The sequence below is a fragment of the Pan paniscus genome, chromosome 15 (assembly GCF_029289425.2).
Source record: "Pan paniscus chromosome 15, NHGRI_mPanPan1-v2.0_pri, whole genome shotgun sequence".
Lineage (NCBI taxonomy): Eukaryota > Metazoa > Chordata > Mammalia > Primates > Hominidae > Pan > Pan paniscus.
In genome coordinates, this window is record NC_073264.2 from 91813539 (window position 1) to 91828189 (window position 14651).

At 41.9% G+C, this 14651-nt stretch overlaps 1 protein-coding gene across 7 annotated transcripts in view; it reads right to left on the minus strand.

Moving 5' to 3' along the window:
• Nucleotides 1-14651, minus strand: part of TTC7B (tetratricopeptide repeat domain 7B) — a 275379-nt gene that overhangs the window by 131568 nt on the left and 129160 nt on the right. For 6 of the 7 annotated variants that reach the window (XM_055097944.2, XM_034938006.3, XM_034938004.2 and 3 more), the window contains 2 exons: nucleotides 8313-8376; nucleotides 4356-4493 (listed from right to left, as the gene is read on the minus strand). In XM_055097944.2, coding sequence (XP_054953919.1) covers nucleotides 4356-4493; nucleotides 8313-8376 — 202 coding nt within the window. The remainder of the gene's footprint in view (nucleotides 1-4355; nucleotides 4494-8312; nucleotides 8377-14651) is intronic. The other variant, XM_034938007.2, reaches the window with a different exon arrangement.

Below are 14651 nucleotides of genomic sequence, written 5' to 3' on the forward strand. Positions count from 1 at the left end.
AGGAAAGCACAAGGACAGGGTGAGAAGGAGGTAAGACCTCTTCTCTCTCTCACAATTGACTGATGGTTTTATGAACTCTTCTGTCCACAAAAGCTTCCACCCATGTAAAAGAAGATCTAGCAACGTTTCTGAGGCAAAGAGGACTTACTCACACACGAGCCACATGGTAATATGTCTAGATCGCATCTTCAAGGGGCACATGTAAAGTCTGCCAACAGGTTGTGGTGCTGACAATCAGGCCCCACACTTTCTTTCCAAGCTCCTCTCCTCCCACTTCTCCATGAGAGCAAGCCCTGGGTTCCTGTTCCCTTGGGTCCAGTGCCTTCACAGCTCCGCAAGCTTAAGGATGAAGAGGGTCTCTCTCCTCCTAGACCACTTAATGCCTATCAGGCCTTGAAGAGCCAATTCATATATCCATTGTTCAAAATCTCTTACTGGCACTCCCAACCTATAAACTCTGCTGCAATTGGCCTATTCCATTCACCTGCCAATTAACATGCTTTGCACTATTATGTATTCTCTAATTTGATTATCTTTTTGTTTGTTTCTATGTGGTCTCCCTAACTAGAATGGAAATTTCTTGAAGGCAAAGGATCTTTTTGTATCCTTTGTTGCTTCCCCTGTGCCTAGTAACTCCTGTATATATAGTGGTAGTAACTGCAGCAGCATACAGTTGCCTCTTAACGAGCTCTAAGTGCTGGGCTCTGTTCTGAGTACTTTACATGGATTAATGAATATGCATCTCCCAACTGTCTGAGATATACATGCACACAATTATTACCCCTATTTAACAGGAAAAGAAACTGACGCATAGGAGGTTAATGATGTGCCTAGGCTCACACGACTGGTACATAGCAGACCCAGAGCTCAAACCAAAGCTCTCTGACTCTAGAGCCTGTGACACACTATGTTGATGACCTGAGTTTGGGGTTGAGGAGGCAGAGATGGGTGAGGTGCCAGTGGAGGAGAGAAGAGAGATAGGGAATATCCACAATAAAATGTGCAAGATACTGTCCCATTCAACAAAACTTACATAATGCACAATTTATTCATAAAGACAGACGTAAAGATTGCCTCTAAAATGTCAATTAGTCAACTATCTCAGGAGAGCTGGATTCTAAGGCACTTTTCTTTCCTTTTCCATATTTTGCATGTATTTGATTCTCCAAGGAGCATGCAGGACTATTGCATATGGCGAAAAGATCAACAGTGAAGTCAATTTCATTATGGGCGGAAAGGAAAACAAAACAAAAAGAGAAAAAAGAAGGAGCGCGGGTCTGTCGAATATTTCTGAATAGAAGGGTGGCATGTCTATTCCTGTGTCTCAGGAAGATCGCCCTGCTGACAGTGGAGGAAATGAAGACAGGGAAATATAACATATCTCTAAGCAAATGATAAAAACGATAATTACTAACATTTATGGAGCTCAGAGAAAGGTAATATAGGAAGTTTAAAATCCAGTTATCCTCACAACAACACTGTTCATAGTAGCCAAAAGGTAGAAACAACCCACATTTCCATCAGCTAATGAATGGAAAAACAAATTGTGGTAGATCTGTACAACGGAATACTATTCAGCCATAAAAAGAAATATTGATCCATGTTATAATGTGGATAACCTTGAAAACATTATGCTATGTGAAAGAAGCCAGACACCAAAGCCCAAATATTGGCTATTTATATTTATATGAAATACCCCAAATCAGTATCCATAGAAAAAAAAAGCAGATTAATAGTTGACAGGAACTTGGTGGGAGTGAGGAATGGAGAGTGGCTGCTTAATGGGTATAGGGTTTCTTATAGGGTGAGGAAAAGCTTTTGCAATTTGAGGTGATGGTTGCACAGTGGTATGAACGTACTAAATGCCACTGAATTCTACACTTTAAAATGGTTAGGTTTGTTACGTGAATTGTACTTCAATTAAAAAAAAAATCCAGTTACTCTTTTAAATTAAAGTCCTGAGAAAATGGAAAGGCAGATGAGGAGGAAAAAAAAAGTGGATTCAGAAAAACCCCAGTAAATGAGGAAGTAAGACAAGTGAGACACCCAGAGTAGGATGTGGCCTCGGACAGAGGGAGGGAGAGAGGGCCCACACTCAGCAAAGGGTGGACCTAACCCCTATCTTCAGTAACTGAGCTATCCAACCATGGGCCAGGCAGCCTTGAGATGCTGTGAGCTTTCATCTTTCTCCTACAACATCGACTGTTTTAGTCGGATGATCTGAGACAACACAGTTGGTGAATGCTCGCTCCAATTGCCTAAGTGGTAGGCACAGGCAAGGCTGAAGCCAAGTATCCAACCCCTAGATAAGGCATGCAGAGCTTGCGCTGGGCCCGCCCCCGTCAGCACATGGGCCACAGCTGCTTGTCACACCTGGCAGCTCCAGGCTGGGGGCAGCTTGTGAGCAGGGGCCACACCTTGCTCCTGGCTGTATCCCTGGCCTTAATCAGAGCCCCTGGCACAGAAGAGGTGACAGTACATACATGTGTTGAAGAAATAAACATCTTCCATTTCATATATTTCATCAGTTGGTTGAGATTTTTAGTAGATAAAACACAGATATGGCACAAAATTCAAAAGGCTCCGGGGGATATACAGTAATAAATTTGCCTTTCTTCTACCCTCCTATTCCAGCTTCTCCGAGGCAACCTTTGGCACCGCACCACCTTTTGCAATGTGACTAGGGGAGTGAAGTTCTGACTTGCAAAGGTTCCCGCAACTACACTACCCAGTCATTTGGGAGGCAGGTGACCACCACGAGGTGGGAGCTACATATGATATCAAGACAGAAGTCATCTGGGTGAAAACAAGGTCCTAGTATTCTGTGCCAGGAGCAGGCACAGGCCCCAGAGCCACAGCTTGCAGAGGAAACCACCAGGGTGATGACCACCCCCTAGAACGTTCACGGAACAATGGGAAGCCCAGGGGCAGAGACCACCCAGCCAGTCAACAGGGCCAGACACCTCAAGCTCCTCACTCTTGTTTTGGACCTAGGAGATTTCGAGCTGGGGAAAGGCAACATTGATACCCAATAGGATGGAAGTAGATGTGTGCGTACCACTGTCATCCTTGAACCTAGAGAGGTGATAATATGTTTTGTCTGGAGGAACGAATTCACCTTAAAGGAATTCAACTGTGAGCTGGGTGGCATGGTCCCCAGTGACAGGCTTTGTGGTGGACACAGCTGACAGGAACTTAGGTGGTGGGGAGAAGGGGGGTCCAGGAAATCAAGGTACCGGGAGAGGTTCAATCCATTTAGTGATGAGCAACCTAGGCCAATCCTAAGCCTGGACTGAGTCCCGGGGCTGAGCCGCGTGTGGTGGGGGCATCTGCACACACTGCTTTGTCAGGCCAGATTGTGAGGCTGAGTAACCACTGCCCTGTAGAGTCACCAAACCATGGACTAAAAAAAGATTCAAGCCACACAGGCTCATCTGTTTCCCCAAGGTTCCTGCCTAATGTGGCGATGCACTGGCAGGCTAGAGGGTGAGTCGGGCACTTATCTGATTTCAGCCAATCTGTTACTGTATTTCATTCCCTGTCCTCGTGCCCAGAGGCTGTTGCAATGGGTATAAATTTAGAAAGAGAAAGATAAATAACATGGAAAAGTTCCTTTTAAAAAATAGGGATTTTTTTCTCTCTATTTTGCTAAAGAAAAGATAAAGTGATCTTCTTGTTATTTATTTAGCCTTACCATGGTAGAATTTGATATTTTGGGCAGGAACCTAATAATGCATAACCATAGCCCAGGATGAACCAGCTTCTCCTGAAACTGTGAAAGAGGCAAGCCTCCATCCTAAGCGTTTCTTAGAAACTGAGGGAGTGAGAAGATGACAGTACCTTGCACAAGATCTGAAATCCACGAGGGTCCCTTCTGAACAAGCAAAAGACTCTGAAAGAAGACTGTCTCCTTTATATGAAACGGTCTATACCAGCTAACATAACACGCTGTGCCTGAAATTGTCAGGCCACTGGCGATTTCACTGTATACATTGATACTTTAAAGGAAACCTGTTCTATGAGGAAATTAATATCACAGATGGGAGATTTTCAGTTGGTGGAAATTAACTGAAAGAGAAACTGCTTGAGAAATGTTTGCCTTCCCTCACACACAAACTCACAGCCCGGTGGGTTATGGAACTCTCATGGTAAAAGACTAGATCAATTCCACCACCTAATCATTTAGCCCAAGGCCCATTCTACAGGGGAGAAAACCAAAGTTAAGTGACTGGCCCAAGATCACATGGCTGCCACTAATAGAGGGGGGCCCAGGACCAGGTCTCACAGCGCTTCCCTGGGGTCACCGTGCAACTGCCACCCACCAACTGAATGTCAACCAGACTCAGCAGCTGTACCTCTGACAGCATCTCATACTGGCCTCTTCTTCCAAGAGCAATGGTGAGTAAGTCATAGACCACAGATGCACTCTGCAGACTGATGAGGCGGTCACTCTTGTGTTCAGGTATCCTGCTCAGCACAGCGTCCCGGTTGGCCTGAAAAAACATGGAATAGAGAAGCAGATGGAGAGAGAACCTAGTGCTGCATGGCGGGGAGTCCACCTAGGCCCTCCTGCCCCTACCAATTTGCGAAGGGAATGGAGACAAGGGTAGGAATGAGCAGAGGCCTGTCATCTTGGGTTATTTATTCAAAATCCCCTGGGCACCGCAGAACATGATATATGGGATGATCCAAACACTGAAGTCCTGGAAGTGTGAACCTAGAGGGCACCTGTACCTGTCGACAGGCATCTGGAGGAAGACTCGGCAGCCGATACAAAGTTTTCCCTGGCCTCGAGTTCATAGCCAGCCACATGGAAGACGCAGCTGCGCTCTAGAGCAGCCGAATCATCCATCAAGTGAGGCCCTGCTGCACCTCACTCGTGAATCCTGCTTCTGCTCTACATTAAAGAGTGGGAGAAAATTCCCAGCCCTGCATTTCCCAACACCCAATTGTGTCATCAAGTTCCATGAGTCCTACAGAGATATATCTTACTTTTCCTCTATCACCAAGCAACATTCAAATCCCTATATGACATCTTCACTGGAACAGAACACAAAGACGAGTTCAATCTTGTTTAAGGAAGCACAACACAGATATATAAGAGAAAACAAGAAGAAAGCAGATTTTTACTTTAAAAGATATTAACACAGAGGACTCAAGAGAACACCGTCAATTTTCTATGCTTAGCACAGAAATACATCAGGCACATTCAAACTTATTAATCTCATCTATCCAGAAATCAAATGCTCTTTACAGCAACTTGTTTCCATTACTTCTAAAATTTAATTTCTCTACAGATTCCTCCAAATATATCACACGTCTGAGACTCAACAGCTAGCTCATTTTCCTCTTTTCCCTAATAGGAAGTTCAGAATCAACAAAGTTAGATTTCGCCTGCCTTTTTCCCTCTGCTAATTAACAGAAGTCTGCAGATCCATCTGTCTGTAGGAGCAGAGAAAGGCCCCCCCAGTCTTTCCTGTGAAAGTGGTACATGAGGTTCCGGGGTCACTTGTCCCAGCAGGCTGACGTTGATCTTCCCCCTGACATTCAGAAAGGCCACACACACACCTTCCCTCTCACTAATGAGACAAAATGCATTTTCTTTGTGTGTGAGTCCAAGGCATTTACTTTTAGCCACCCATCAGTACTTACTCACTTTAAAACTCCTTGCTGTTAAATGTCAAAGACAAATAAGAATATATAAGACAGGCCACTTCCTACAAAGTGAGTCATCTCTTACGGAAACAAGCCTGCTTTTGAAGATTTCATTCTAAGTTTTTCTTGTTAGGAGTCCCTCTTGAGCCCAAAAAAAGCAGCTCTGAAGGAAACAGGGCCTGTTGCAAATGGTCTCATTTTATTTATTTGCTATATATGTTCCATACTGAGACCAATGCCTGGAAGAGAACAAAATAAACATACTATTTATGAGAGACTTTCAAGTTATACCAAATGCATTCTTTTCATTTTTAGAGAAAGTACCAGTATCTTTTGATTAAAAAGGTACAATATAGAACCTCAAACAGACCCACAAATAATAAATATCCCAGAATATTGCCTCAGTGGTAGTTCTGCACATCAAGTTCTTATAATCCCATTCTCCTAGGGGAAACTAATTTGATTTGTAGTTAGAAAACAGCACAATTCTAAATGATACCTTGTAGGTGGAGAAGCGACGGACAAATTCATGCTTCTGAATTAAAGTCAGAACCAACAAAGAACACAATTTTCTGACATCCAAAAAACACAGCAATTTTCATTTTGGTTTTGAAATTGAGCACATTCATTTTCTGTCTAAAAACTAAACAATCGAGAAGTCAAAGGATATGGAAAAAAGGCTTCCAAAGGCAATTTCATTTAGATTTCTACCTACATTTTCTGAAATGATTTACAGGGAGAACATAATCATTTTGGTTAGAAACCTCGTCCTTCATATCCACTGATGACATCACTGGATTTCAACATCCCCTGAAGAGATTTTTCTGGCAATTACATACCATAGAGCCAAATCTGACTGTCTCAAAGGGATCTCAATGTTTGAGTATTATTAGTTTCTATCACTTCAATTAAGTAGCAGGAGAGTTGGAGATATCATTCCAAAGACATCTCCACTTAGTGCAAGCATTTTAGAGAGGTGGCCATGTTTTCCAAATTGCAGACTAGAACACATCATCTGACAGTGGAACATAATGTTTTCAATCGGAATTGTCCAGGTAATCTAAAATGTACAGTCACCATGCTTTCAGAACTTTTACACCATAACCAACCAAGTTTGCCCAAAGGGAACTACCTGCCAAGGACCCAACTTGGGATGAGGGAATGATGACCAGGAGGCCAAGATGAGCTGGCTCCATGGATGACCCGGTGGGGAAGCCTGGGGAGACTCGTTCACTTGAATGCCACCAAGTGCCAGCCTGCTCACCTATGTGCTTCCCTGATTGCACCAAGGCAAGTAGAGAATGTAAATGACGCCACCCTAAGTTACCAGCTGACTATCGGGCAACCTGCTTCCTTGAGAGGAAGTAAGCCCAATGACACCAAAGAGCCTCCAGATCAAAAGAGGTGGTAACTCGAGCAGACTTGCTCTTGTAAACATCGGTGGGCCATTCAAAGTTTTAATCAAAGGCAAGAAAGCTGCCCTCTCATGAGTTCTGGCCTCTTCTGAACCCTCCTTCTCTCCGCGCATGTACGTTATTATGCTCAGACCCCATGTCTATACTCACCTGAGTCCATTTTATACCTCCCATTAAACAGTATGTGTGGGGAGGGCAAGAAGGGAAATACCTTCTCTTGCTTTAGTTATGATTCCCTTCTCTCCCCTGGGCTGCCCCGGGGGTTGGCGATAAGCGCTGACAACTATGGGGAGGGGGCAGTACAATCTCCTAGCAGGAACAGGAGACCACTGCGTGATGCACGCATTCCGCCTGCTCTAGGCCTCAGGTTCCTCATGTGTAAAATGAGGGAAGGGGACGTGAGCCCTCAAGATCTTTTGATTCCAGGAGCCCACCCATTCTGCTCAGGTGCTCAGTATACATCACTTTTCTGCTGAGGAATTCACTATTACTACACACATGATCCTGAAGGTTTTAAGCCAGGGCCACAGCACCTAGTGATAGATACACAGGGCAGAAACCCAATAAATGATGAGTGGTGAAATAGACCTAAAATTCTATATTCTGGCCAAATACTAAGAAAATGTTTCAAAGGAATCAGAGGGTCTGGCAAAAACTCCCTCACAATAGCAGTGACAGGGAACAGAAGTGAGCTCTCACGGCCTGGGACTTTACAGTGTCTGGCAAAGCCAGGAGCTGGAAGAGACAACAAGGGCAGGAGGATGAGAGTTTCATCAAGCTCCTGCTGTGAAGACCAGAGCTTTATAGATCCAACAAATGACTTATCCCAAAATTCTCGCCCACTCCAGGGCAAAATGAGAGGCTTATAAAGGTCACCCTTTGGGGGCCTCTTTCTCCTTTTAAGGTTCCTCCGGTGGTCATTTTAGCTGTGGTTTACCTAGATACAACTGCAATAATGTTCAGCCAATACTGGGTGGATGAATGAATGAACTAAGATACCTGCTTCAAGATAGAAGATAGAGAAGCTCCAAGCTCCAGGCTAACCAAGGGACATTGCTAGCTGGTCCAGGAATTAAGAAACAACCCTCTTTTTAAACCTCTACTGTTTTTTCCCATCCAGGTATACCCTCTAGAAAGTATTTTCTCTTAAGAAAAAGAGCCATGATACTGGCAGAATGGCTATATCAAAAAAGGGTCTACAGGGCCAGGGGAAAGAACGATGTAAAAACACATTCCACTTACCATTGATTCACTAATCAGCAATAACAACAGGGCTTCTTCTGTATTTTCTTGAGGACAAAAAATGCTGCAGTTGAAAGAAAACTGACTTTGATATATGGCAGTTTCAAAATATACAAATACAAGCAGAACTGAACACTAAAAGCTTCCAGAATTTTATATAATACCCATGAAAAATACTGTATAATTTGGACACTTGAATTAATTTGCCTATTTCCATGGTAATCTATGGAATTCATACATTTTAGCTATGCATTTTAGTGGTGGTAGGCAGAAGGGTAAAGTAAAGCTGTAAAAACCAAGTTAAAAGCCCAAATAACATATGTACATATTACAGAGGCAGAATTTTAGATTTCAATAAATTGACATTATCTAAATAATACAAGCTTTCTCCTAAACCTATTAGAGAGGTATAAATTGCAGGCATTTCACTAAACAGTACTCTTCTTACCTCTTACCTGCTAACTGGCATATCTTATACTGTCGTTTAGATGAAATAAGAGATTAGAAGCAATTTTAGAGTTTGAATAATTTCTCTAATACTGTAAGAATTTAGTGAACTATCTTATTTAGACACATAAGTTTTATTATGGGGTAGCGTGCAAGAGCTCTTATTAATCTATTTTATGGAATTTGGCTGAACTCCTAAATCTTGGATTAAAAGAAAGAGCTTTTTAAGCTCAATGTTGCTCAGGATCAGAGAATAATAAAAACTCAGCAGAACCCCAATCTGTATTCTCTATAGCCTATTTTCTGTGTTGTGAGCAATTGCAGCATTTTTTCTCCTGTTCTAAAGCTCTAGAATCCTTTGAGCAGAATTGTGAATGTTATCACCAATTGGGTCAAACTCAATATTTTTTCATGAAATGGATGAAGAGAGTGCAATAAATAAAAATGAACTTGGTTTAAAAAAAAACTCCTAGATATCTTGAAGATGACTAAAAACAACTAAGTTTATGTCTTCCCAGGGATAATATTACAATCATGTAATTGAAGGGATTTCCCCACACCCCCAATAAAAGGCAAAAAAAAAAAAAAAGGATTTCCACATAATTATAAACATTTGTTTTCTTTGAAGTGCTGGCAATTTTTGTACTGCATCTTAGGATGATAAAGAGCAAGACAGAAGGAATACAGCGCCTGGTATTCTCGTTACAATGCTGACACCGCCGGAGGTAAGGAAGCCACCTGCAGGATGGTTTCTATCGTTCTTCTGAGGCTAAAATTTTATGAAAAGGCTGGCCTGAGAATGAGGAGCAAGATTCGGGGATGTGCAGTGACTTGCTTCAGAAGTCAGCTTGAGATGATCTGGGTTTTTCAGATGGGACACTTCTTTCCCCTTAGATTCTGGAATAGAGCCTAAAGGCTCTGAATTAAGTGTCTCCCAAACAACCACCTCAGTATGTTGTTGTTTTTGTTGTGTGTGTGTGTGTGTGTGCATGTACATGCACACTCGTGCCGCACAATCATTTCCTGATATCCTGGCTTGTGGTTACATGCAACTAGGACCTTGCAAATAAAGCAGTAACATGAATCATTTTTTTTTCATGGCTAGCCGGTTCTGCATTATCCAGACCAATTGAAAAGACAGACAGCCTATGCTAATTGTGACTTAACAGCAGTCAATTCAGTCCATGGCTAATCTCCAAATTGTTTGAGCCATACAGCCTGCTTCAATGCTAGTTTGTGTTATTTTTACCATAGTTGCTAACAAGTGGCACATTAACCGAATCCAGCTCCACTTCCTCTACCCTCCCTATTTGTGGCAGGCAAGGTGGGTACTCAGGAGCACTGCAAAGCTCCCAAGGCCAGCAGGAGCAGGGGGAGAAAACGTAGTTTTAAGAGACATACCTAAACAACTACACATTAGAAGGCTCCCTCTCAATCATTATGAATTCTCTAGACCCATTTCCGGCCAATTCCTTCCCTCTTGTTTGCTCAGGGAAGCATGGATGGAGCTCAGGGTGAATGGGTGAAAACTGTTGGGGCCTTCCTTTTGTGGCCTTCTCCTCTTTGGGGCCCATGAGCCTCAGGGGGAGATACTGGGGTACCCAGGCCTCAGCCTTGAAGAGTGGGAAAACTGGGGCCCTAGATCCAGAGGAAGTTGCGTGAAGGGGAAGGTGGGGGACCAAGGGGGACAAGAAGAAAACAGGGCTCAGCAGGCATGAGGACAAGCTCCCAAGAGCTGGCAGGCTGGCAAAGGAGGCAGCAGTGGGGCAGCTGCTGCGCTGAGAATGGGAGGGTGCGTCCTCGTCCCAGCCATGCCACCAACTCACTGGGTGACCTTTAGGCAAACTGCCCATTTTCTTACTTTGGATGAATTTACCAACTCATTTTCTGATTCTACAGAAGACATAGGGAACAAGGGTGAGAATTCTCAGGTATAAGTAGTAATCATCATCTTGCCAGGGCTCCCACATAATAGCTTTTTCTTAAAAATTTCCTCCGAAAGGTAGAAACTTTACCTTAATGGTAGACACAATCATACAAAAGAATTAATCCAACTTTACCCAACTGCATTTCATCTCTTCTGTCATCGTTAGCCATTATATAACTAATGACAAGTTGAGGTCTAAAGGTCACCGGCATCCCCTAAAATTCTATATTTAGGTGCAGGGAGGGCCTTGAACACTGCCAACACACGAGAAAGTTGATTTGTAAATAATGACAACATCAACTCTAAGGTCTAGTAATGGTTCCTTTATAATTTTAATATGTCTGGCTGAGATACTACCAGGAAATTCCTGGAGAAACACAACCTCTGAACCACAGCCAGCCAGGTAAGAGCTGAGGCATGGAGGCCAAGAATGGCTGAAGTCCCACCCCGACCCCACGTCACACTGTCTGCAAACATGCCAAGGCAGAATCTACTGTCGATCCCAGGTTTATGTGGATAAATGGGTACCAAAAAAGGAATAGGACTTAAATTGAAAATTAACAGTGCATCTTGATTATTTGGGATCAGCTAGTCTGATGTAAGGACTATCGAGGCCTCACCCTGCTTCCCTTTTGTGTCAATTCATATAGGTCAAAAATCTCCCCATGACAAAGAAAGAAGGGTCCCTCACGCAGCCCAGTGCAGGTCCACTGGGCTACACTCTGCTGAGTGGGTCAGGTGAATCCCACAAAGAACATCACCTTGCACAAGTGCTTCCATATTCCTGCTGAGAGGACGGGCCTCTCCACAACTCCAAGGTGGGCTGTGTACACCAGAGCAAGGAGATGACAGGCAGCCAATGGTGTCGCTGTCGTTTACACAGCTTTGGTTCGGCCATCAAGAAGTCATCCTGACCCTTCAACATCCCTCTGCTTTCCATTTTATTTTATTTATTTATTTTTGTAAGCTCTTGAGGATTTATTGTATCCACGCAAGGGCCTGGCCAGTGCCTGGCTCGGAATGTTCTGCCCTCCCCGGCCAAGACCCCTCCATTTTACACTTTAAACAGCATTCCCATCCTTACCAAAAACTGGAAACCAGGAGGTTCAGATCTACACTCAGTATTCCATGATAATTACCTTTTCCGCCGAGACCTACAAAGGAGTTTAGACAGTGCCTGGCACTCACTAGCATTCAATGAATCTTTTCATCATCTGCTTCTTGGCAGTATTATCCAATATTAACCAGTATCCACAATAGCTGTTTTTAATCTTCTGCTTTACTTTGTGTTAACTATCTAGTCTAATGCGCATTTAATTGTCGAAGCTACCTCAAGAAATACAATGAAAAAAACTATGCCTGACTGACTGAAACACACACACACATATATATACACATTAAGAAACATGTAGATGCAGGGGGCAAAAAGAAACACGTACAAGACTCTTCACAGAAGCACTGTTCCTATTAGCCCCAAATGGGAAACAACTCAAACTCACAACACAAGCAGAATGGGTCAATATATTGGAGGACAGTCATAAAATGAAATACCTCGCAGCAATGAAAAACACTGCTACATGAAGAAATATGGGTGAATAGTTCAAATATAAAGTTAGACAAAAGAAGTTAAACATTAGAGAGTGCATATCGTATGATTCCATGTATATAAATTTCAAAAAGGGGCCAGACTAATTATTGTGACAGAAGTCAGGAGAGTGCTGCCCTGGATGGGGGTGGTGACTGGGAGAGGCCACGGGAGGGCGTGTAGGGCTCCAGTAGTGTCCTTTCCTGACCAAATGCTACTTACATGGATATGTTGATGAACTTGGTGGAAGTTCATCAAGTTTCATACTTTTGATTTATTTTTCTCTATGTATGGCGTGTATCCAAAAAAGCTTACTCTAAAAAATAAGTAAACTAAAGCTGATACAATTCTTCACAGAAACCACCCAGAAGGAAAGAAAGCAAGGAAGCCTATGACAGGTGATCCCTCTTCTCATTCCATCCAGGATTTTCTACATTGTATTTCCTTTCAAATTCAAGATGGGCAGAGTGAGCATCCTGTATGCATTTCACGTTCAGGTCTCTTTGACCTGGGGTGCAGCTTCCTGGCAGGGATTGTTTTTCAGTTATGTTCCATTACAACCAACTCTTCTGAATGGTCCTTGTGGTTTTCTGGAGCTAGAAGGATCTCTGCCATCTAAATTTTGCTTGACACTTATTATACTTCTCATAAGAGACTGTGGAGAAGGAGACTGTTAGCCAAAATGAGGTTTGCACATTATCTACGGATTCCCTTTCCCACCTCCAAACCGGCATAACTGAATGGTGAGAATGTGCTTTCTGCCAATGTGAATGGGTCAGAGTCCAGCCTTGGTAAGAAGGGAACCTCCAAACAAGAATAACTCCCACAGCTGTTCCTCTTTACTAATATTCTAAGAAGTAGAGCTCTGAACCCACAAAATTACAAAGCTAAAAACTGATGGTGATAAATGAAGGCATAGGATTCATGTGGAAATCGATGAAACAGAGAACAGAATCGCAATAGAAAAAAGTCAAAACCCAAAGTTGGTTCCTCAAAAAGATCAACAAAATTGACAAAACTTTTAGTTAGACTGACTCTAAAAAAGAGAAAAACGACTTAAATTACTAAAATGAGAAATGAGAGAACATGACAACCAACCCTGTAGAAATACAAAAAAATTATAAAGGAATGCTATGAACAACTGTACGGAAGCAACTTAGGTAATTTACATGAAGCAGACACATTTCTAGAAAGATGCAAACTATTCAAACTGATTCAAGAAGAAATAGAAAATACAAATAGACCTAAAATAAGTAAAGAGATTGAATTAGTATTTTTAAAAAAACAAAAAAAACTTCCTACAAAGAAAGCCTAGGTCCAGGTGGCTTCACTGGTGAAGTCTACCAAACATTTAAAGGATTAATACCAATTCTCCACAAACTCTTTCAAAAAGAAGAGGAGGGAATAGTCTCCAACTCATTTTATGAGGCCAATATTACTCTAATACCAAAACCAGACAAAGACATCATAAGAAAACTGCAGAATAGTATCTTTTATAAATATAGATGTAAAAATCTTTAACAAAATATCAGCAAATAGAACCCAGCAATAATAAAAAGGAGTATATACCATGACTTGGACAGGGATGCAGGTTGGCTTAATGTGTGAAAATCAATTAATGTGATACACCACAGCATTAGAATAAAGGACAAAACCCACATTATCATTTCAATTGATGCAGAAAAAGCAGTTGACAAAATTCAACACCCATTAATAATAAAAATAACAAACTAGAAATAGGAAGCCCTTTACTTAACCTGATGAAGGGCATCTATAAAAGCCCACAGCGAACACCATACTCTGTGAAAGACTAGATAATTTCCCCCGCCTGAGATCAGGAATGAGACAAGGATGTCCATGCTTGCCATTTCTATTTAACATTGTACTGGAAGTTCTAGCCAGGACAATTAAGGAAGAAAATAAAATAAAATGCATCTAGGTTAGAAAGGAAAAAGTAAAACCATCTATATTAGTATTAATAGATGACACAATCTTGATATAGAAAATCCTAAGGAATCCAAAAAAACTATTAGGACCAATAAACAAATTCAGCAAGGTTACAGTACACAAGATCAATTTACAAAATCTGTTGTATTTCCATATACTTGCAGTGAGCAATCCAAAAATGAAATTAAGAAAACAACTCTATAATAGCATCAAAAAGAATAATGCACATTTGCGTGCGCACACACATTTAGGAATAAGCGTAACAAAAGAAATACAAGCTTTATATCCTGAAAAATACAAATCATTGTTGAAAGAAATTAAAGACAACCTAAATAGATGGAAAGATATCTCATGTTCATGGATCAGAAGACTTAATATTTTTAATATGGAACTATTCCTCAAATTGATCTACAAATTCAATGCAATTCCTATT